At 36.2% G+C, this 24374-nt stretch overlaps 1 protein-coding gene across 1 annotated transcript; it reads right to left on the bottom strand.

Moving 5' to 3' along the window:
* Positions 1-5952: 5952 nt before the first annotated feature.
* On the bottom strand, positions 5953-24034 carry nsun2 (NOP2/Sun RNA methyltransferase 2). Its single transcript, XM_088929220.1, has 19 exons — positions 23810-24034; positions 23203-23360; positions 21952-22056; positions 21724-21829; positions 21318-21389; positions 19899-19983; positions 19399-19591; positions 18490-18564; positions 18121-18251; positions 16968-17041; positions 16637-16767; positions 15841-15937; positions 14246-14394; positions 10776-10868; positions 10271-10406; positions 9400-9480; positions 8894-9032; positions 8604-8643; positions 5953-7325 (listed from the first exon to the last, which is right to left on the bottom strand). The coding sequence occupies exons 1-19, from the start codon at positions 23885-23887 to the stop codon at positions 6986-6988; spliced, it is 2283 nt and encodes a 760-aa protein (XP_088785346.1). The 5' UTR covers positions 23888-24034; the 3' UTR covers positions 5953-6985.
* Positions 24035-24374: the final 340 nt, after the last annotated feature.

Genomic DNA, 24374 nt, shown 5'->3' with positions numbered 1-24374 from the left:
CTGAAATATATATTGTATTATAGATTATAGATACAGAAGTCATAATCCCATTCAGTGTACAGCAACATGCAGAAGTCTGATTACTTTTGTCATAAGCACATTGCGTATTTAGTTTGGGCCATTTATGCTGACTTCATAGTACCCTGAGAAACAAATGTTGACCTGTGTAATTTATACTACTTTGAAAGAATAGGAATATAGAAATTTCAGTTTTATGCATCTCAATATTTATAATTATGAAATAGGAAAAGCATTATAATTTCCAGTTTGAATAATGCTATAATGGTCTACTGTACATCAATGTTGTCAATCTCTGTGCTTTGTTTTACCGTGATAATTCATTGCTTAACACGGTCAGGAATGGTAACCAAAACCCAGTGCAAGGTACAAGGAAATTAGCAAAGTAGTAAAATGAGCTTTGATACTTTAGTGGACATTTACAACTGCATCTTCAATTGAAATATCACTCCTTTTTAATCTGAGAAAAAAAGGTTCTTATAACGTTGGTTTGTAGGCCAACAAGCAGACAAAAATGAATACTCTATGAAGGTCCACAAACTATGAGGAGACGTGTGGCTCTTTTTCCGTTTCCTTTCTGTTACTAGGCAACATCTGCATGGTATCTGCTAAAAAAAGCCTGTGCAAGAGCTCTGTAGTTACATAGCAGCTGTGGAAAACAGAGGCCCTAAGCACAGAATTCATGTACAGTGAACACCTGCAGCTCTAAATCTAGAATTGCAAAAATATACGTTTATTTACTGAGATCATTGCAAATACCATCAACATTCGGCTGATACGTCGCACAGTAAGTTGAGTTGTTGCAAGACGTAATGGAACAAATAGTTCTTAACTTTTTTTTTTGAAGTACTGCAAATAAAAATTGTCAATAAGAAAGGAAATGCATTGCTGTGCAGTACATTCACCTGTACCACAATAGGTTTTTGAATTTTGAATCCAAGATGAAAACTATGCAGCGTAGTAGTCCTGGTCCTGGAGTACCATATAGCTACAGCTTTCATACAGCTTTAGATCAAATTATATTATCCTTTTATCAGAGTGGAAGTAGAGCCTGCAAAGGTTTTTAAAATTCATGATTATGGTATTCCGTCCATCTTTTCTCTGCTCTGTGCGAGTTGGTACAGTGTTGATAATGGCTATATAATTTTTCCATCTGTATTTTCCTGATAATGGAATAACTGGAATCACCCTGTGAATTCCTGTGATTATTAATTGAGCCCCTACCTATAAAGGCTCCAGCAATAACATCTACATGAAAATCAGCCTCATTGCAGTAGTTACTCCTCACTCAAGATGCCTGCCAGAGAAGAGAAATTACTGCTGAAGGTGTAGAAACATGTTTCTGAAACAATGTTTTGCGGCAACATTTGACCAACCCAGAAATAAATTACAAGATATCCCTGTTACATCTGGTCCCTTTTATTGTAATTGCATAACAGTTTATATTACAGTACATAATCCAAAACGTATTCAAATCCAAAAGGCTTAAAAATAAATCGCATGAAGCATGCATAAGCACTCTATTGTGAGGAAATATGACTACATGCATTTACTGATGCCCTGATCAGATGGTTATTCATGATGACTCATAAGTAGCCCATATGTAGTTTTTCTTCTACTGAAACCAAAGGCATGGTGGACGTCTTCAAAAGCCTGTTTCAATCTTTTAAAAACTGCATCTTTTGCTTTTGGCAAATAAAACCTCACCTACAGCACAGAAGTTAACAACTCTTCTCTCCCTAAAAATATTTTGAAACCATTTAGATGCAACAAAATATATAATGTATATACATATCCTATATGAGCATACATTTTGCATCTATATAACATTATTGGAGGGATGTACACTCGCAGGTAAACATACTGCAGCAGGCACTCAATCCTGTACTTCTGGGACACAGACACCAGGGAACGGCATGGCTTGTGATCATCCAATGCTATGGACTGCATATGATGCTAAGGGTCTTTTTGCTGAAATACAGGCACTTCCAGGAATTCTGCATCCAGCTCCTCGCAAAAACACAATTCACATCCCCTTTATAACCCACCCAATGTGGTTCAAACCCACATGGGAAACGTGATAATAGTTAAAAGCTGCTAGAGAGACATTGCTCCGTGTTGTTGCATTGTCAAAAGCTAAAAGATGTTGTTCAGTCTGCCAATATCCCTTCCAGGGCCACAGAGAGAGGTGGGATTAACCAAGCAGAAAAAGGGAAAAGCCCCCTTGATGCTTGGGAGGATGCAGCTCACATCAGTGCAGGAAATTGGTGCAGCAGCCACTGTGTTGGCCTAGTTTCTCACTGTAGCACCTTGGCTCAGGGGAGAACTGTTTGACAGTGTTGTTTCTCCATGCTGAGAGGCTGAAGGCGACCAGGGTGCTTATTTAACAATAACAGCAAGGACACGTTTCACTCTCCCACTGATGGCCAGCAGTGGGCTGTCTGGATGATATCAATTTGAGACTACGTCACAAAAAGCGTAGCAAGCCCAGTTCAAGATGTTGGCAGATGTGATGGAGAAGAAGTCACATCGAGCTGAGTCGCCACTGAGCCCAGAGCTGTAGATACTGCTGGGCCCATGTGAGGTGACAATGTTCAAATATGATACCTACTGCACTGTAACTGCAAGGAAAAACTTCATGAAAAAGCCTTGGAAACAGGAAATGGCTAGAGGATGGAAACACTAGAAAACGTCTGCAACATCCAGGAAAAAGTGGATTTCCTGGATTATAACGTTCATGAAGTTCTATGAAGTCCAATGAGGCAAGCAGCTCTCACCCTGGAAATCATGGAAGACCCCCAACATGGAATCATCCCCAACCACAAGGACTTCCCACTGAAGAACTCGGCCTAGCCTACACCTGTATGTGGCTCTTTCAGAACCAAGACGTTCAACTCAACTGCCAGGCTTAGGCTGCAAGAGTGCAGCAACAGGCTGCATCAGAGAACACAGTGAAAGCAGAGGTCCAGTAGAGCTGCAGGACATATTCTTAACTGGCTTTCAGATCTTGTCCATTGGCTTTCCACAGGACCCGCAGAGAAAGATCCATCCCAGGGATCCTCTACTTGCTGCAATGCAAGTGGATACAGAGCCAGTGGCGGACAGTAAGGTTGTGTGACCCTAGTCGGGTACAGATGACTTTCCTGTCCTCCATGCCTGAGCATGGGGGAGCAGCAGCAGGTTTGTGGCAGGCAGAAAGTAAACTGAAAAGGTGCAGCTAAACAAATGACTGCTGTAATTTCAGGATGCATTTTATGCTAGGGAAGAGGACTGCAAACACAGGCACCTGGCTTTAGCACAACCTACAGGCTGCTTAAGCAGAAATAGTGAATGATATAGTGCTGGCATACTAAAGTTGTGGAATCACTCCTGATTCCACCTAGATGCATTCCAGGATTTTAAAGAACATCTGCCACTGACAGGCTGAAAGAAGTTAATCTTTTTAGTCTTGAGTAGAGAAGACCAGGGCACCTGATACAAGTATTCAAAATCCTCAAAGGTAATGACAAAAGTCAATGTAATAAAATTTTCCAAAATTAACAGTAAAACAAAAATCAATGGACAGAATTGAAAATTATGTGGACATGCATTTAAAATTAAGAATAGGAGGCACTTCTTGACCTGAAGGGTTGTGCATGTACAGAACAAGCTACCCAGGCATAAGGTTTAAGCTGATGCCTTTGAATCTAACAAGAAAAATCTAGATGAGATACTTGATTCAATAACCCACCACCCAATGGCCAGCAAAGCCTTCCTTTATTAGTCTCTCTTAGGTTATTTTGATGGTTCTTCCATACAAACTGAAACTTGTGACTGGGTCTGAAATGCTGACCCCACCTCCTCTCCTAACCTTACCCAGTCGAGGATCATCTCCAATATGGGCAGCCCTGAAGGCAAGCCAGTGATAACTTACTTCAGTCAAACACTTTGTAATGCCAAAACTACTGCATTCCTCAGAGGAAGCTACTTATGACAGTGAAGTTTGAAATGCTTCAAAATGTAGCTGTACAAAAAGCCTCTGCTTTTGGAAGCTATTATCCTGAAACACATCATCCACCTTACCATCTGTCTCTCTGGGGCCTTAAAACCATTGTGGAGAAGCATCTGTAAGGAATGTTAGGATTGTTTTGCAAGAAAAGTGCTAAGCAAATGCAAATATAAATCCGTGAGCTACAAGAATGTTTAACATTAAAGCAAAATATGAAAACAACCTTGCACTAATAGAATGATCTATATCTCTCTCATCTTTATAGGCTTTATTCCTCTAACACACCTCCACGTAAGTCCACATAAGACTCAAGAGACAAGGCATAAAAATGAAAAGACATTGTCAGATAATCGTGCAAAGATTACAAAAAAGCTGAATTCTATTATTCTTATTCTTAGTAAGCAAAATCTTTCATCTTTCGTAATGCATAAACAAGACCTGATAAGCTTAGCAGTTTGTAACAAGGTTGTATTTAACAGAACCAAACAGTAGGTACATATAGTATTAACATGATCCATATGAAAAATGGGTAGATTAACTGATTAAAAGAAAACACCATCAGCAAATCTAAAAAAACATCTTGAAAAAAATATAGAAAATTGCAGTCAAAACTTAAAGCAATTTAAATGTATTTTAATTGGTTTAAGTTTGATGAGTGAGGGCTGTTCTGCATTTTAAATGTTTTAAAGTGCAGTAGTGTAAACACTCTACAAAAATAGTCATCACACCCAAGAGGCATCACTGTGGCATTTAACATTGAAAATCTGTTCCGAGGTCATTTTGGATTATGCAGGCTGCTGAATACATAGAGGACCTAATGTCACACTAAGACATTTGGTATTTACAGTTGACAAGAAAGATTACTTTTAAAAAAAATGCAAAAAGGTGAAAGGCCAACAAGCACCAAATTACAAAACCAGACAATCAAAAATAATCTAATACGTACATATTCTTACAGCTTCTGTTTATCAACCACATGTAGTCAAGATCATAACTGTTGGTTATATGCATAGCAATCCCCGTCTCTAAATATTTTATATCCATACCAATATAAAGTGAAGTGTGGAGTGTCCAGATTTTTTTTCTAGTATTCCCAAATGCCGACTGTTCACCCATGCCTCTATTCATTTTCCACTGATTCTCAAAACATGATCTCTTGAATCTCCCCACCATTGATTTAACTTTAGAAGGAATTTTAGCCAGCTACACGTTAGAACCTATTTCCAAAATGCTACAAATGCTAAAAGTTATTTGAGTAAGGAAAACAACTCCCAATGCTATTAACTTTCATGAACTTAATTAAACCTAAAATGTTGCTTGTGTGATTACCTGTGTTGCACTAAATATTATTATATAAGCTTTCATGTTTACATGTTTTCAAAAATACGTTTGCTGTATCCTGAAAGCGATACTGTACATTGATAGAACATTGACTTCGGGTACATCTCTCCTACTGCTACTTTCACCTCTTTTATGACACTGGTTTCCATCAGTGAGTTCTCCATCCACTTCACAATTTACACTGTCACATGTCTATGAAATTCAAGACTTGTCTTGAACATATTTTTTTTATTAAAAAAACTAATCTATGCCAGAAAAGACAAGTCAAGATACATCATGTATGAGTTGCAAAGCAGCAGGTACATGAGAGCACAAACATTGTTTTAGCACTATTGTCTAGCACATGAAGAAAACTGTACGAAAAAGATGGGTATTTCATTCAACTAGAAAACCTATAAAACAAGCATAATTGAATATAGACGATTAAGCAAAATGGATAAGTTAACATATGATTAATCTTTGGATGGGTTCCATTTCTATCTCAAAAATCTGGGAGGCTATACTTGCTTACACAACTCAAATACTTTTGGAAATAAAAATGCAGAGCTTTCACTAGCGGTTTTCTCACTGGAGAGAGAAAGAAATTCAGGATAGAAGACAACACATTCCACAACAAAAACATCTTTCTTTTTTATTTGAGAATTGAAAGTAGTTTTCTACTGATTCTACTTAACAGGCTCAGTTGTCCAGGACTGCAAGTTCATGAGGTGTTACGAAAGCGACATCGGAGAATGTTTTTCCTGAGTAGTGAAGAGCTTCTGTTAGACAGCAGTCACACTTACTCCTAACTTATTTTCCATAGCCCTAGACATGTAATACAACTTTGAACTCCACATTAAATGGTTAAAGTACCCTTTAAAACTATTTTGTGTTTCCTTAAACATTTTTTTAAATTACCTTAAGATTTAGATATGGAAAAGTATTTCTCCTGTTTATTTATTATTAATCAAGCGATTACACCTACTGTATTTCTGGCCAATATTGAGAACATAAGAAAATTGTTCAATCAACAGTACAAAGACTTGATAAATGATTTCTGTATTTGAAAGAAGTGTTGCTCATTTTTTTGGATAGCCAACATATCATGCAACTTACAGTGCTTCATTCATCATGTTTACTTTATGAAATTATGAGGCTATGCAAATGAAACTTTTCATCCAGATGTATTTATGGAAACTTAACCAATGTAACAAGAAAGACCACCTGTCCCTTTATTTAGAATAAAAATGAAAAGTATGAAAAGTTAACTCATTTTGAACTAAGAAACTGGTCACGTGAGTTTCAAAATTAAATATTTCCTAATTCATTTAAAAAGAACTTTTAAATATGAAATTAAAACAGTCTTAATGGTTCTCCTTAATCCAGAAACAATGTCTGGACTGAGGAGACAAAGCTTAGGCTATACAAAACACATGAAATAATAATTAGTATGGACATATTCATTCCAAATTAGAAAGATTTAAAAAAAATTCATTGTTTCAAATAAAATTCTGCTCATTAGATTCTGCTCTGACTACACTCTGATGGCACAAGCTAACCGAGTCTAAAAAGGTTCAATGTAGGCTTTATCATTGATCCTCTACAGCTTGTTCAGTTTAAATGGCACCCCTACACCTCTCCGCTTTAAACCTGTCCTCCTTAGAGAGCTTCAGCAGCAACCACCTTTTCAGTGCCGTCAATTTTGTCAGCCTCCTTGCCATCTGATACAAGTGGCTCAACAGTTGACTCTGCTTCTCCATCTCCCTCAGACTCCATCTTTTCAGAATCCCGGACAGCGGGCTGTTCACTTAGCTCTTCGCCAGTATCCCCTTTGTCAGCCTTAGGGGCCGCAGAGTCTTCCCTCTTCTTCTCCCTAAACACTTCCACGCCCAGCATTCTCAGGTAGTGAAAACGCTCATTCTTTGGCACAAAAGCTCGAATAGAGGTCTTCCCCCTCCATCCACACAACACAATGGGGCACTGTGGGGAATCTGGCTTCCTATAAAAAATTAAAAAGGAAATTATATATCCACTCCAAAGCAGAACATATGAATCAAGACACTGTAAATTAACAATCGACCTGGAGGCTTCTTTTACAACTCCATGAACATTTTTAGTGTCATACCTTACATGCAATATCAATCACGTTTCTACACAAACAGCACAAAATTGGTACACTGACGCCAAACACTCATATAGCGTTACTTTTTCATAATTATCTACATAACTCATGCATAGAGGCTGTCTCCATTTTCTATTTTTATTTTCTAGTTAAAGCCATATCTTTCATCCATTATTTTTCACAAACAGGTAAAGGTTTTTTTTTTTACCTCCGGTAATTGTTACCCCAGATAATAAATACATACAAGCAGGCATCTGGACTACAGCACACAATCATTTACTCCTTGTATATGTGAATGAGTTATCGGCCTTGCACATGGCACTTATGTTGACAGGATGAAGAAAAACAAATCTGTTTTTTTGACAAAAGTCCTCTTTTTTTCTCAAGAAAGCTTGGGGAAAAAAGTTAAGGGGCTTATCCATCTTTGACAATTAAGTTAACACGATGAGGTTCAGACCACAATGGATTTTTTTTTAACATCATTCCTACATGAACGGCAATGTAACTATGACAATATGCTTTACTTGTTGGTCACTTTCCTAACAAATAGTTAAAACAGTTTATTTTTGGGCAGGCATAAGAATATTGCCAAACTGAATTCAATAGACAATGCAGTACTGAAGCATTGAAAGCAATTTGGGATCAATCTTCAAATTGAAGATACAAGTTGCCTTAGTCACAGTCAAACTGAAGATGCAAGTAGCCAGAAATAGACTATACATTGCTTCCTTCTGTTGCATACTTTGATTCGTTTGCTGTCGTTAAGATGAACTTAAGTTACTTAAGTTGTCTCACTTTCATTCCATCTTCATGCATGAAATTAAAAACAATAATTACAACTGAAATTAGTTAACATTCTAGAGATTATGACTTGCAATGCTGACAGGAAAATAATTACTCCTAAATTCCAGGTCAGTAATTTTTGCTGGATATTTAAATAGGTTTACTTTTTTTCCCCACATTTATATTTTTCAAAATGTCATCGAGAGCAGCTCATCACATTATCTAAAGACTTTTCTTAAACAGTATTTAGTGAAGTACATCTACAAAGCATAACAAAACAATCAACATGTTTGTCATCTCTGTCAAATACTGGCTGATTTTAGATCGAGTGATCTAAACCAACTTATCTTTTATGAACTGACTACTACTTACTCAGGATCAGGTGTATATCTCAGAACGATGCTGCCCATTGCTGAAAAAAAGAAACTTTATTTGATCTATAATTGTCACCAAAGCTCAAATAAATAGACCTTCATTTTTAAATATTTTGTAATGCTGGCTTTTTAACTCCTTGCAGCAGGTATAAGATGTAAATGCTTCAATGTTTGGGGAAAAAAAATTAATGAAATTTTAGAAATTGTACATTTGTGGTGATGAGTAGCAAAATCCAATAATATTAAGTATCCATTATGTAGAACATTAGTATAACTGTAACAACTTACCAATCTGTTTTGCCTGTGCATGTGCCTCATCACCCAATTTGCTAAGAAAGGGATTCTCTTGTGTTAGCAGCACTTTGATATCTTCCACACCAACATTAATGATTCTGGCATTAATGTATGGAAAAAGAGTATAAATGCCCTGTTAAAAAACAAAAGTTCTTAGCTCCGTATGTACAAAAAGGCTTGAATTTTCTAAAAAATTCAAAATATACAATCCTTCAAAAGGAACCTGACTTTAAGAAACTAAGTTGAGAATGTAATTTGCGTGAGTATACTTTCATTTTAATTCAGTAGTTAAGAATGATTCTTTAATGTCATGCAATATTAGTAGCATAAAAGTTGTGCATTTCTCATAGTGGCAAGAATTTTATAAATTTCATAGGATATCATCAGTAAATTAATAATAATTCTGTAAAGAGGTATGAATATTACATTTTAATGCTCTTATTATGCCTGTTATCTATAAATTCAAAACGCCTAATTGAATAAATGCACATGAATACTACCTCCTGGGCTAGCCTGAAGGCACAACCAAACTCTTCTCCATCATTATTCCGGGACAAAACCTTTACTCCAGTGTTAATAACCTGCAAAAAGATACAATTAACATTCAAACAAGAAAATGCACAGTACTCCAAGAGCAAGTTTGCAACAATTCATTTCGATTTACGTTTTATATGAAGTCACATGCCAGAACAAAATCCCACATTCTTTCAATTATATAAGTAAAAATATCTTAATCTTTAAAAACAGATAAGAATTAATTTCAACCAGTCTCAGATCTTAAATGAAAAAGTTAAAAAAACAAAAGGTTAGTTTCAGGCAGTGGCTTACACACAAAAAAAACTATTGGCACAAGAAGAGGTTTTTAAGAGAAAGGAGTAAACTTTAATAATGGAACACATGGAAGAACTAACTTTTTCATCTTTACGAAAGCACAAAAAAACAGCAAAGGCAATATTTCCATGTGCATGCAGACTATTGGACAGGGAAAGGTTTAGAAAAATGACTGACAACGGACAAGAGCCTCGAACAGTAAAGGCTCTTATTCAGAGTGCACACTGATCATTAAGACCCAGACATTGCCTATCTGAGTCTTAGCCAGCGACCAAGATTTCCCAGGGAGAAATGTACAGCTTGCAGAGAAAAACCATGATAGGATGGGGCACTGGTTGACCAGGGTCATCTCTGCCTTTCATTGAAAAGGTAACTCCTGCAACTCGTATTCACCTGTCAGGCACCGACATGAGAGGTCAAAACCATGAATTGCATGAATTAACCATGAATTATGATGTAATGGCCATATAAAAAGAATTGTGTATTTTGCATTTGTAAAAGGAAAATTAAAACGGTTGACAAAATGAGGGGTACTCTCACCTTCATGCGTTCACTGTTGTTTAGCAGGACATTTCGAAGCTCTTTGGAGACCATATACAGATTTCTCTTTTTCCCTTCATGAGTCCTTGTCAGTAAATTCAGCTTTGGAAAGGTGCAGGAAAGGTTGTAAAATTTCCTGTAAGGAAACATTCTGTTCTTTTAACATAAAAGAAGGTGAGGAAGGGTACAGACTAGAGGAGAGTAGACCTTTCTTCTCATATTGCTCATTCAACAAATAGCAATTCATTTTGTCAACAACCTCCCAAAGATGTTGTGCCAAGTATCCCACTGAAAAGTGTAAGAACACTTTCCTTATTTTCCCTGTCAGCAGATTATCCACTGCCTGTTTGCAAAATTCCAATTAATTCCTCAAACATTACATTGTCATGTGTGATATATCTGTGCCTAAAATGCCATTTATACGTTATATCTCTATTTTCTAAGATACCTTATTTCTGACTTCATGGGATAAGAGTTTTTGTAGATAAATCTGAGCAGTACTCACTGGATTGGAGGGAACACTGGATCATCCTCAGTAATAAAAACAAAAGGATCTTCTTTGAAGCCAAACAGCTTCATCTTCTTTGATGGTGGAGGGCTGGAAATAGAAAGTGTTTCATCTGAACTGGGAAGTCTCAGACTGCAATGCAGTGAAACAGCCAACATAACAGGGTTTAATTTCTAAAATCTGAACTGAAACTTAGAACCTAAAATAACAGACTATTTAGTATGGTATGTGAGAGTAAACAATGACATTTAACTCCCATTGATCAGAATCAAGTATTTTTAAACAGGGTTTTTAAAAAGGTGCACACATTTTTTGCCACTTTGGACAAGGGAATACTTGTTGATTGTGAAAGCTTATAGACAAATTACAATTTTGACAAGCCATTTACCCATTTGAAGTATTAGGAATGACACATTCCTTGGTGTGAGACTTTAAGAAGTTACAAACCAGTTTGTCACAGAAATGAATGGATTGGAAACGCATACACAGTATATTCATTTAAATAAGGGGAAAAGAGTCACTACAATATTTTACCAGATTTTATAATAACCCGAGCAACTAACAAATTCAACCTTCAAATACTATATCTATTACCCAAGAAATAGCTTCAGCCCAATCTGATATTTAAGTAATACATACAATATTTTGTATTTGGATAAAGTGTACACTTCTTTTTTACCGAGATGATACATTATAAATAGTATGCAACTGCACGGTAATCTTAAAGAAGTATAGCGGCTTGAAATCGAGACATTTTAAAAAAATATTGTACATACTCAAAAATCAAGCAACAAGAACAATTATCCAAAACCTGGAAAGCATAAACTGCTGACAACCTCCTTGTTTATTGATAGATGTACTGAATATATGAAGCTGGATTTAGGGCTGAGACAACGGATCAAAACAATCAAAACCAATGAACAGGCAGCATTTTGCCTCAAGCATTTGTGTGCCTGATACCATCGGTTGCAAAGAGGCCATCTTGTCATAAAAGTTAGACACAAATTTGATTAACCAACTCTGACCTCATGGATGCAAGATCATTGTTTCACACCAGAAAATACCCCCTGGCTTTTACAGGAAAGGTTTGATTATTTAAAAGAAGAAATACAGTACATTACTTCCTTGTAACCTTGTACAACTAAAATAACTACTTCTTTCCATAATTTGTTGCGTTGTACGTGTTCCATCGATGTCAAGTATAATGTGGGAAAGCAATAAAAAGGCAATCGAAATGTAAGGATTTATAATTAAAGGAGTAGAATTTAAAGTAAGGGATATTACGTTAAAATTTTTAGACTACATTTAGAATAATCAAGTACATTTTAGGGAAGGGAGTGTGCTGGGCTGTTTTGTTTGAATGTGAAGTGTGTTCCGGGTAACACGGCTTACCAAGATGGTGTAGCACGATATCAGTGCAATACGCATTTCTTATTTCTGTCAGTTGTCATTTCCCATGAACAGAAACATGATATGTTGTGTAATGATACATGCAAGAAAGTTCATTTGAATATCCAAATACATTTCAAAGCATGAGTGAATCAAAATAAAAACTGCACTGAAATAAGAACCAACTTTTGCACATAAAACATAATAGCGGGGTTACACAATTTGGAAAGTGTGTTCAAACTTTTACGACTGCATATACAGTTATGTAAAAAAGAAAGTACACCCTCTTTCAATTCAATGGTTTTACATATCAGGGTATAAATAATCGTCTGGTCCTCACCAACTTCTATAATTAGACAAATCTAGCCTCAGATAACAGATATCACTATGTCATTATTTATTCAACAAAAAGTAAGCCAAAATGCAGAAACCATGTGGGAAAAATTAAGTACACCCTTACTGCTTCCTTAGGAATTAAGAAGGTAGTTAGCAGCCAGGTGCTGCTAACCAAATGCACTTGATTAGTTGATCATCAGGAAGTGTGACCACCTCTATAAAAACAGAACTTTTGGCAGTTTGGTGGTCTGGAGCATTCAGGTGTGTGTTAACACCATGCCAAGGAGAAAAGACATCAGCAATGAACTCAGAGAAGCAAAACAATTTGAAATCCATCGTTCTACAGTGAGAAGGATTATTTACAAATGGAGAACATTCAAGACAGTTGCCAATCTTCCCAGAAGTGGGAGTCCCAGCAAATTCACCACAAGGTCAGACAGTATAATGCTCAGAGAAATCGCAAAGAACCCAAGAGCTACATCCAGGGCCACGGTTAACATGTTAAATGTTAAAGATCATGACAGTAAGATCAGAAAAGACTGAACAAGTATGGCTTTCATGGAAGGGTAGCCAGGAGAAAGCCCCCTCTCTCCAAAAAGAAAATGGCAGCACAGCTTAGGTTTGCAAAGTTGCATCTCAACAAACCACAAGATTTCTGGAAAAATGTCCTTTGGACAGAGGAGACCAAAGTGAAGATGTTTGGTCATTATGCATTCTATTTCTGAAAAACATCAAATGCAAATCAGGACATAGAAGGTTATAGACTGCTTAGAAGAACTTAAAGGTTGCCAAGTTTGCTGCTAGCAACTGAATGATCCAAAAATCACCCAAGAAAACCAAACACAACACATTACCACAAACACCTCATACCAACCGTCAAGCTCGGTGGTGGAGGGGTGATGATTTGGGCTTGTTTTGCAGCTACAGGACCTGGGCACCTTGCAGTCATCGAGTCGACCATGAACTCCTCTTTATACTAAAGTATTGTAAAGAGGAATGTGAGGCCGACAGCTAAAGCTTGGCCAAAATTGGGACATGCAACAGGACAATGATCCCAAGCACACCAGCAAATCTACAACTGAATAGCTGAAAAAGAAAAGAATCAAGGTGTTGGAATGGCCAAGTCAAAGTCCAGACCTCAACCCCACTGAGATGCCGTGGCAGGAAGTTAAGAGAGCTGTGCATAAACGAATGCCCTCAAACATCAATGAACTGCAGCAATGTTGTAAAGAAGAGTGGGCCAAAATTCCTCCAATCCAGACTGATAAACTCATAGAGAAAATGATTACGTCAAGTTACTGCTGCTAAAGGTGGTTCTACAAGCTACTGAATCATGGGGTGTACTTATCACACATGGCTTCTGCATGTTGGCTTATTGTTCATTAAATGATGACACACTGGAATCTGTTAAGTGTTGCTTGTCACCTAAGGTTAGACTGACCTAATTTTAGGACCTGATAAGGACCAGATGATTTTTGTTATGTCCTGATATATAAAACCATAAAATTAAAAGAGGGTGTACTTTCTTGTTAAAATGACTGTACAACAGGTTTTGGAAGGATATTCTGGACCTGCTACTGTCTCATTCCTCCTTGCCAGTAATGGCCTACAGCTGGAGACTGCCGGGGAGTAGGCAATACTTGGAAAGTGGCCATACATTCTTAACCTTTTGTCACACTAGCCACTCCAATATCAATTTGTATTTTCAAAGCAAGAACCAAGCAGTGATGCAGTCTCCTCACCCACATACGCCGTCTTTTTTGACAGAGCTCTCCTGGGAGTCCTCAAGGTCTTTCAGCTTGTCCTCTGCAGTAGCATCTCCTCCCTCATCAGCAGTTTCAGCAGGGGTCTCCTCAGATGCAGCTACTGCTTCTGCCCCTTTATTACGGAGCTAGAGCAGATATGCAAAACAAAGACACTGAGCAGAGAGCAACAAGGCTTGATGAAAATATGGTAAATGATTCAACATTTGAAATTATTTTCAGAAATGTGCAAAAGTGCAACACAAAAATGTGAAACTACAATGCAACCATGTTAAATAAAACAATCTTTAATTATATTCAATCCGTCAAGATCTATTTTTTTAATATTTAAATATGATGTGCTAATTTAAAGAATGCAAATGGTTTAAACTTTTATTTTTAACACAAAGCATGATTAATTTGGCTGAGGCATTTAATCATAGTGCTTTTACATATGAACCCATTGATAGAGCTGGGCCTTGTACTGAAATAATCTGCTCAAAATAACTTGTTCAAGGGCAAAATCCCACACAGGATTTGAACTAACCTTTGACTCACTATGTGTCCAGAGTTCAATATCTACATTCCTAATCATTACTCTACACTGTTGTCTAGCAGAGTAGGTCTACTATATCGTTACAGTCTTAAAACGAAATCATTTCAGATTCTTTTTGTTTTTAAATCTTTTAAATTTTTTTAATCTTTAAGTTGGATTCACTTTAAAGAAATGAAGTTACATCAACATCAAAGTAAATAGCTAAAATCTACAGTACAAAATGTATTTTAATATATGTAAGTTCTGACTTATAATATTGGATGGGATACGAGTTGACAGGAAATTTATGAACATGACAATGAAAGAACAGTTGGAAGAGGACCCAAGTAACATATGCGGGTCTGTATGATGTCTGAAAACCCAATCTGGAATACTTTTTTTTTTTTGCTTACAAAAGGGGCACTAATACTGCCATCACTGCTAATGTCAATACCAATACGTTAAAAACTGACTGAAACCCTGAGAAATCAGACTACCTTTCTAGGGCATTCATGATGCCAATAAAAACAAAACTAAGGTGTTCCATAAACCCTTTATTACAAACATTTAATTTATATATATATAATTTCAAAAATAAAAATACAGTTGTTGCTTGGATTTGATAAGGATTCGTCCTAGTCTCAGCACATCTACCTTCATCCTGAATACCCCACAAAATAAGGAATAATCATGGATAACCGACAGTGCACCGTCATAAACATTCAGCTGCAAGTAGAGCACCTAACAGCAGGCTACCTTTCGCTTCCTGTGGTTTGATTAATCAAGGTGTCAATTTGTCTTACAATAAAAACAAGTAAAATGTGCAGACAATGCCTGAAGACACACCTGGTAGCCAGAGGTTTGGATAATTTCATCCACAAAAATATTCCACAAACAAACATTTTTAAATTTCTAAAAATATTAAAGCATTATTTATAACGCTTTTAGAAAAGTGATATTTTGGATTAATCCGGTTTATAAATTATTTTTTGCCATACATATACATTCAGTTGATGTTCCTTATTCTTGTTAAATCATCTTAAGGGCTTTTACACTCTACCTTTGGATACCGACGATTCCAAGGCATAGGGGCTTTCTTCATGAGCACAGCGACAAAGAATCCTCCTGTATTCTGGTGATGAGGCAATATCCGCATACTGTAAAGAATTCAACAGCAAGATATTGTAATCTTTCAAAATAAGACAGGCAAATGACAATCTCTGGTTCAGCATAACTAACATACTAAGGAGGACATTACAAATCTGCCCCCTTGTGGTTAAATAAATCTCACATTTATTAAATAAATCTTCAAATTTTTAAGTTTTTTGTGTGTCTAAGATTAAAATCTAACTAAGACCAAACAATCTGAAACTTATGGTAAAATTTCTGAGTACAAATTGCACCCAGAAAGTACACATTAAGTACGCATGCAGTATTGGGGCGGTGCGATGGCTCTGTGGCTAAGGATCTGTGCCTGTGGCTGGAAGGTTGCCGGTTCGTATCCCGTGGCCGGCAGAGAAATCCTACTCCACTGGGCCCCTGAGCAAGGCCCTTAACCCCAATTGCTCCAGGAGTGCTGTATAAATGGCTAACCCTGCGCTCTGACCCCAAGCTTTTCTCCCTGTCTGTGTCTCATGGAGAGCAAGTTGGGGGATGCAAAAAGACAAATTCCTAATACAAGAAATTGCATATGGCCAATAAAGCGATCTTATCTTTATGGCAATTGCCACACATTTTCAAGAATGACTGAAAGAAAAACTAAAAATGTTAAAAAAATTATATCAAGTCTTAAAATTTCTATAAATAACTTCCAGATGTAAACAGGAACTACAGGAATAAGTATCAACCACACTTACCATCTCTCTAATTTCATTTCCTTCAATTTCTCCAAATCTTTAGGAGGAAACATTGTTGGTCGAATCTGTGTGTGGCGGCTTTCAGGTACTTCAGACCAATCAGTATACCACTCACCTGCCTTGGTCATTAGCTGCAAAAAATGAAAACTATTAAAATTCACGTTAAAGAAATTGCTATATAAACATTTTGAAAGCCTTTGAGAACCAACTTCGTTACATGCTAGTCTGCCTGCTTTCTGTCAAAAATGGAGAAAGAACACAAGTGAATGACAGAAGACGCAGAAAAGAAAGAAAAATCAAAGTAAGAGAAGAGAACAGAAATAATAAATACCTTCCAGGATGTTATGCCTGGCATCCACTTCAGCCCTGGCAAATCATTGGAGGCATCAATAAGTTCTAAGGCACCTGAAACAAGAGTTTCTTCATGATCAACAGACAAGAATCACAGTGTGCCAAAAAGTGCAGCTCTTAGTACTCGTGTCTATGAAGAGATCATTGTTTTACAAAGACTTGTTACCACAGGAATTCAGTCTGGCATAGATAGTGCACAATTTGGTCACTCATCTGATAAAACTGGATAAAAGCTTTTAAAGTACTTTATGAAAATTTAGCACACAAAAACAAATTAATCATTGATTGGATTCTATATTATTAACAAAGACCGGCTCATTTTTCCAAAACCTTTCATCCCTTTACCTGGTTTGAAGGATGCAAACATCATTACAACATCTAATTTTACATTTCTAGTTATAAAAAAAACTAAGACAACCAAATCTTTAATTAAACTTTCAGGGTACAATGCCTCAGAATAAAAGTTTATGCTATGCAAGTAACATAAAATTATATCTAAACACATTACCTGGGTGTATAATCATAATAATATGAATTTACGGGTTATAAGAAATGCAAAAATTAATTCCTATTTTTTTCCTGAGGTCACACACTGCAATCTAGTCTATTACACAAATGACCCCAGACAAGTATTTCCTGAAATGTGAGGCAGACAGCAACAACAGACAGCTCCCCATTGTACAGCAGCACAAAACTGGCTAAAATGGAAGAAGAGCTGGAATTAGTATGCCAGGGCTCTTTCAATTCCTACAGCTTCCTAAACATCAGCAGATCTCTGCAGTGCTTATAGTATCACAAAAGACAAATGGCTCAATTGGGGGGGGATTGTCTGCTCTTCCTCTTTCTCCCCATGTAGGAGCAGAGGACAATCACCATGAACTGAAGACAGCTGGCAAAGGCAACTGGCAACTTCAGATTGGATCAGTGGCACAGTCTCTCACAGCCTGAGCAGAAATCCCAGAGCTACAAGAACAAAACCCTTGGCTTAATCTGAACTCCAAAATAGCTTCTTTACTTGTTCAGGTCCTCAGATTATTTACGTTTTTGGAAGCACAAGAAACAATTGAAGGCATGTGATCGCAGCAGGTGCAAGGAGGAAAAGCTGGCAGTATTAAATAAAGACAAAGCTATACCTTCACATTTCTCCAGAAGTGATGCAATAACAGCTTCATCTTCCACAGGATTCAGAGAGCAAGTGGAATAGACCATTCTGCCCCCAACAGCCAGCTGCTCCACCCCACGGATTGCAATTCTCAGCTGCAACCTATTTATTTAAAAAAAATCACCAGAAAAGACTAAAAAGGAAAATTTGTGCTGGGGCACAAATACAAGCACCTTGTTTTATTTCCCTAGAGGAGTTTCGGTATACCAGATCCAGGTCATGAATACATCTGCATGAGAGTTCATGCACAAAAACTTTGCAAAAAGAGTCTTCGCCTTTTTTAATCTAGCTAATGTTACCACATTTGATAACCTTATTGTAGTCTTTTCTTTTCACTTACCCATGAAGATGAAGACTGTTGCTGGTTGTCCACTTCTTCCACACATCAATGTTCTTTCTCATTGTCCCATCACCACTGGAGGCAGGCAAAACAGGAGTATGTAATGAAGCACAGGTTGAAAACAAAGCACGGCAGTTCTAAAGACAGGTCACTTAAATTACATAGACTGCCATCTTCAATGTTAATAAATAAATTTTGTTTTCCACTTCAAGCAGGCTGGTCATTTGTAACCTTTAATTGACGCAGCTGCAGAATCTGATGTCTAAAAAATATTTTTTCACTGAGCATATTTCCTCCATTAAATTATTATACCAAACTTGCAAATTTCTACACACAAATTAAAAAAATAAAATATAATGGAGCTGCTATTATAAAATATTGGTGATTTAAGTATTTTTCCATGTCTTGTTATAGTGATTTGTTTAGCAGCTAGATTGTCTGAAAAAGTTATGGTAATCTTAGAACAATTCTGATATGATCAAGTAGAGCGTTATTTCTTAGAGATAAATTTCAATTTAACTAGTTCAACTGCCGATCACCTGAAAAACTAAAGATCATTAAATCCTATAAAAAGGTTTAAAGTGGAATAATAAAGACTATTTTAGAAAAAAATACAATTTTCCAGCTGTTTAAATAGGTATATATATTCCAGCTGATGAAAAAGGAATAAAAAGTTTTAACACGTGACAAATTACATCAAGCAATTACTTTGAAAAGACAAAAAGGGAGAAAGAAAATCCTTGTTAACAAATAATCCTTGCAGTGTTGCCGTTTAATCCAAGCAAAAAATCAGCTCCTAAAGGAATTCTGTGAAACATAATTACATCGAAGTGAGCAGAAGTTCATATCCAGTTAAACGTTTCTCAGTAATTGAAGTATTAATGAAGTGACAAAAAAAAATGTAAATACCTGCAAGGAACATCACAAAGGATCCTGTCATAAAACAGGATATCTTTTTTGCCATCACAGTCTATTTGGAGGCGGGGAATACTGGAGGCATCGTGATTCACGACCATAATGCAAGGGCTGTTTAACCTCTTCGCCTGGTGAACCAGCAGGTAGCAGCGCTTGTTGTCCACATCATTGGCAATAACAAAGCCCTCTAGAAGACATGGAAACTTGTTAAAGACTTGCTACTAAAGCCAAACATTAAACCCATTAGTTGTTTAAGCATAACCTTTCCACCAACAAATGTTCCGACTCTACATCTTCTCATTAATTTCAGATGTATCGTAAATGCCAAGACATGTAAAACTAAGCAAAAAAACTTCTAATTACTTTTTCATTGTCATCTTAAAGTCTGGTGGACTCTTACATTTTCTGATATTCTCTGGAAAATAAATATTGGAAATATGGAGTTTCCAATACATATGAAAAAATGTTCATAAAGGTACATGCATAAAATATACCTGGAAAAGGAACATCCATATCAGCATGCAGCATTTCAATCAACTGAGCAGTCTTAGAGCCAGGAGCAGCGCACATGTCCAGAATCTAAACAAACACGAAAAAAACTAAGCTGCAGCCTCATCACTAGAGAAGAGTATACCATCCTGAATAAATAAGGACGATACAATGGAATTTAAGCCATAATGTGTCACAAATCACAATTAAAAATTGACAACCTCATTCAATTTTAAAATGCTCAATGAATTAAATGTTATGAGACAAAAGTACAAACCATTTACTTAAGATTATATAGCAATAATTTCTATTTTTATCAAATGCTTTATCAAAAACAACAAGCCTTTTTTCTATGTCCAATCAAATACAAGTCCTGACATCCCTGATAAATAGTATTTATGAAACTAAGAAATTGGTACCGAGTAAATACCAATTACAAATCCCATTCATCTTTTTTTAAGCTAATACCAAACTGAAATCAAACAACTTGCAATTAAGACAGAGATCCCAGGGTCAGGAATTTTCCACTGTACTAAAGTATTAGTAAGGGATATATTTCCCTGAGGCAGTTACAGAGCTTTGTAAATTTTTCTTTCTAAAAAAAATCACATTAAAAAATCTGAAATACACAGATATTCTTAAAGGTTTCTTACACAGGTTTTCACTCCCGTCATATTGAAAATGAAAACTTTTGTACATAATGTTTGCAACGCCTTTAAGATGCTAAAATCACCTTAAGGCATGCATCTACACTTCATTAGTTTCCACTATCAGCATGAAAGGCTTCACAGGCCCAGTTTAAATTGTAGCATACTACAGATTTAAAAAACACAATTATTCTTAATACCTATAACACCAAAAGTGAACCTTTATTCACACAAAACTGTGCAGCACAAGTAAAGACCAGTCCACACTCAGAACAATCCAACACACTTTAAATACAGAGCCCTGCTTGTGCATTCCTATTCCACATAACCTACTAGGTATCCAGTTCCCAACATGCGATTATCACCAAGAACTCTTTCCTCTGTGAATTTAATATATCTTCCTTAAATGAAAAATGGTCATGCTTTATAACATGAATGTTCAATCTGTCTGTATGTACTTAATTATATTATTCTTATATACCTTACCTATGAGCAATAATGTTAATCAAATGATATTACTATAAAGTGCTGGATAATTCCAGATCATGAAAGCTGTTCTCATTTAATACAAAAAAAAGATCTGGTGATTCAATGTAAGCACATTGTACAATATTAAAAAATATAGACATTTCAAATAAAAAAGATTACATTTCTTAAATATCAAAAAATTGATTTCCAGATTTGTTCAACCTGTTGAATCTTGCAGCAATAGACATACTTAAAATCCTAATGTGGAAAAAAGAAGGAAATTTAATTTAAAAATATGCATCTTTTTACCTTATGGTGCGGCTCAATTTTTAGGAGCAAAGGAGGAATCATACTGACTGCTTCTTGACGACTAATATTACCCTAACAAAAAAAACATAGCAATAGTTAAAATTCAGGTCCAGTGAACAAACAGCTAACAATACTATAACCTTGCTTTAAAAAATTAGTGTGATCTCACTTCTGTTTATTACAAAGTGTCACAAAAATTGCTTTGGTCTAAGGTCTAATTGCTTTTACTGTCAACTATAATGAGTTTATTCCTTTTTTAACTTGAACTTTAACTGTTTCATTACCATTTTTACAATAATAGCTATGACTGCTGGAATTTTGTTATAAAGTTCATATTCGTTTCAAAACACCTCATCAAAAATATTTTCATAAAAAAAGAAGGATTAGGTACAAAAAAAGAACTTACAGATTCAGTCTCGCTAACCAGGAACTGGTGAAACTTCTCCAACAAAGGAGACTTTCGTAGAATCTTTCTGCTCAAGTTTGTATGCCAAGCTAAGTCATCTGGGTACCTTGGGGTTACAAAAGGTAGACCTAAGAGAAACATTCAAGCAATCTTCACAAAGTAGTAAATCACATTAAACAGGATTTTCTGAATTTGGTCAAGATCCATTTAGAAACAGTATTCTCTTACCAGCTCAGTGCTTGTGGCATTTCTATTTTTTGGCCATCTACTTCAAGATCTTGTAGTTCCTTGAAATATTTCTCTTTTAAGCAGTGGAGAATTTCATTGGCATGGCTAATTGAAAACACAGATGCGTTATTAAAGGAAACTGTTAAAACATTCTTCATATTAAAGATAAAGAGGAACATACAGAAAACCATAAGAAAAAATCTAAATCACAAAACATTTCAACCAACTCCTACTGGCAAGAGAAAATATGCAGTTCTTCATCTATTGATACGTTGAGGACATTGGATCAAGAATCATTGATAAAATCCCAGTAACAATCTTATTTTTTTATGATCATTTAAACGTTTTTATGATGCTTTAGTCATCCAACAATTACCAGCTGAACATCCAAAAGAACATAACATAGTAAACTGATGTCATCCTTAGGACGAAATACTAAACAGAGATCCTGACTACTTGGTTATTGTATAGCCCACGGCACTTTTCAGTGTTTAATCTAGTATCATTCTACTTCTTCTCTCAGCTAGCATCCTTAATATTTTCTCTTAAATTAATCTGTGAAGTAATTTCACACCTATCTAAAAGAACTACTGTGTAGTAGGGCAACTGCACTTCAGTGGTTGGTGAAGAGTGTGCCCTCCTATACGTAAAGTGGTTTTGGATCCTTTGCATTACAAAGTGTTAGGAAAATGCAAGGACTTCATATTACTTAAATCTGTATAAATAAATCTGCTGGGGTTTACTGGGACCATTTCAAATCACCACAGCAATATGAAAATATAATTCAGATGTCGTATAAAAAAGTTTCTTTGCCTCAGAATTCAGAGCAACTGGATCTAACACCTGATATTAGTGCTGCAGTTATTGCTCAAGAAAGAAGGAAAGTATATTTCTTATGAGCATCTTGCTACAAGGTGCTAGAACAATTAACACATCTCTGTTTATTTCAACAACAATCCTCAGAACCTTTAAAGAAAAGGGATTACTTTAATGTAAAGCCTTCTGTTCTCTGATTTTAGAACCCTTTAATATTTAACTTTTATTTGACTGTGAATGTCTAGTAATTTAGTCACTTTCACATGACAATGTATCCAAAATTACTGTGAAATGACAGTGAGGTAGTGCAGTCTTTATCCATGGAAATCTCCTTCAACAGTTTCATTTGTATATGTATTCATAGTTTCATTGTACAGTTTTCATAATGCATTTTTTTAAACAGGCCTAGACACTTTATAAGTGATCATTTCTTACCTTTTGTATCCTGTTATCCTTATTGTAGCAGGCAAGGGCTCCCTCATGGCGTCCATAAACTGCTCCCATTCTCCCTCGGGAACGATTTTAAGCTCTTGGTAGTACTGCTCAAATAGTTTGTTTTCCTTTATGATTTCTGCGTATCCCGCACCCCAGCCCTGATAACAGAGGCAGCATAAGACCGATACAGTAATTAACTAAAGGAACTGGCTAATAGAGGAATAAAAAATCATTATAACGACAAATCGTATATACAAATTAATATGCATAAACACAGCACTGTCAACGCATAATGTGCTAGTTTAAACAAGCTTTAACTTCACTACATACAGGTTTGTACACACGTAGGTACTGGTAACAATGCAAGACATGAATGACAATTGATCAAATCTAAACAAAACCAGAACTTCCCATCAGTCCACACGTCGAGTTGCAACTCTTTATTTATTCAAGTAAAACATTTGTACCAAGGGACTGGACAGATTATTTAATGCAATAAAATATTTTCGGCAAATGTTCATAACATTATTATAGATTACAAACCTTACTATTTCAACCATGACAAAAGCCCAGAACAGTAATTATGAAGAGAACCAGTTAAACTTACAGCATCGTCTCTGCTCCTTCCTCCAGCTTTTCCATTTCTGTCTTGGTTTTTCTGTCTGTTCCTGTTCCTTTTCCCCATGCCGGATATGCAAATAACTCGAGAGATATACCTACGAAACGTTATTACAGATCTGAAAAAAAGTCCGGAGTGCACTTATTGCTGACAAACGTGCTCCCTATATACACCAGATAATAAGCAACTCCAACTTACGCTGCCACAACTCGTGTGTAGCACGCAGGACGCTCTCATGAGAATAAAAGCCCGGCAGGGTCCTTCGCATTGCCTGATATCTGAGGTCACTGAAACGCACAAATGCAGGACTATCTACTGGTTTATTATAATCATATTCTTGATTTTAATCAAGAAAATAATCTATACGAGGTTACGTTTTTTTAATAATGGATTATTTTTAAAACAGGCAAATAGAGGGACAGCTATAAGGGTCCTGTTTTCTTCGCTGTTCAGCAGCGCAACAAGAAGCGGTTGCCTGGGCTGCAATGTAACCACGCGAGAAAATATCCCATACAAAAGCTGACATTGGAAGCTGAATCAGCTAAAAAGACGA

This window comes from Atractosteus spatula, chromosome 12 (assembly GCF_055471065.1).
Source record: "Atractosteus spatula isolate fAtrSpa1 chromosome 12, fAtrSpa1.hap1, whole genome shotgun sequence".
Lineage (NCBI taxonomy): Eukaryota > Metazoa > Chordata > Actinopteri > Semionotiformes > Lepisosteidae > Atractosteus > Atractosteus spatula.
Note: the sequence above shows the minus strand (reverse complement) of the source record. Positions and strands in the feature narration are given on the sequence as shown.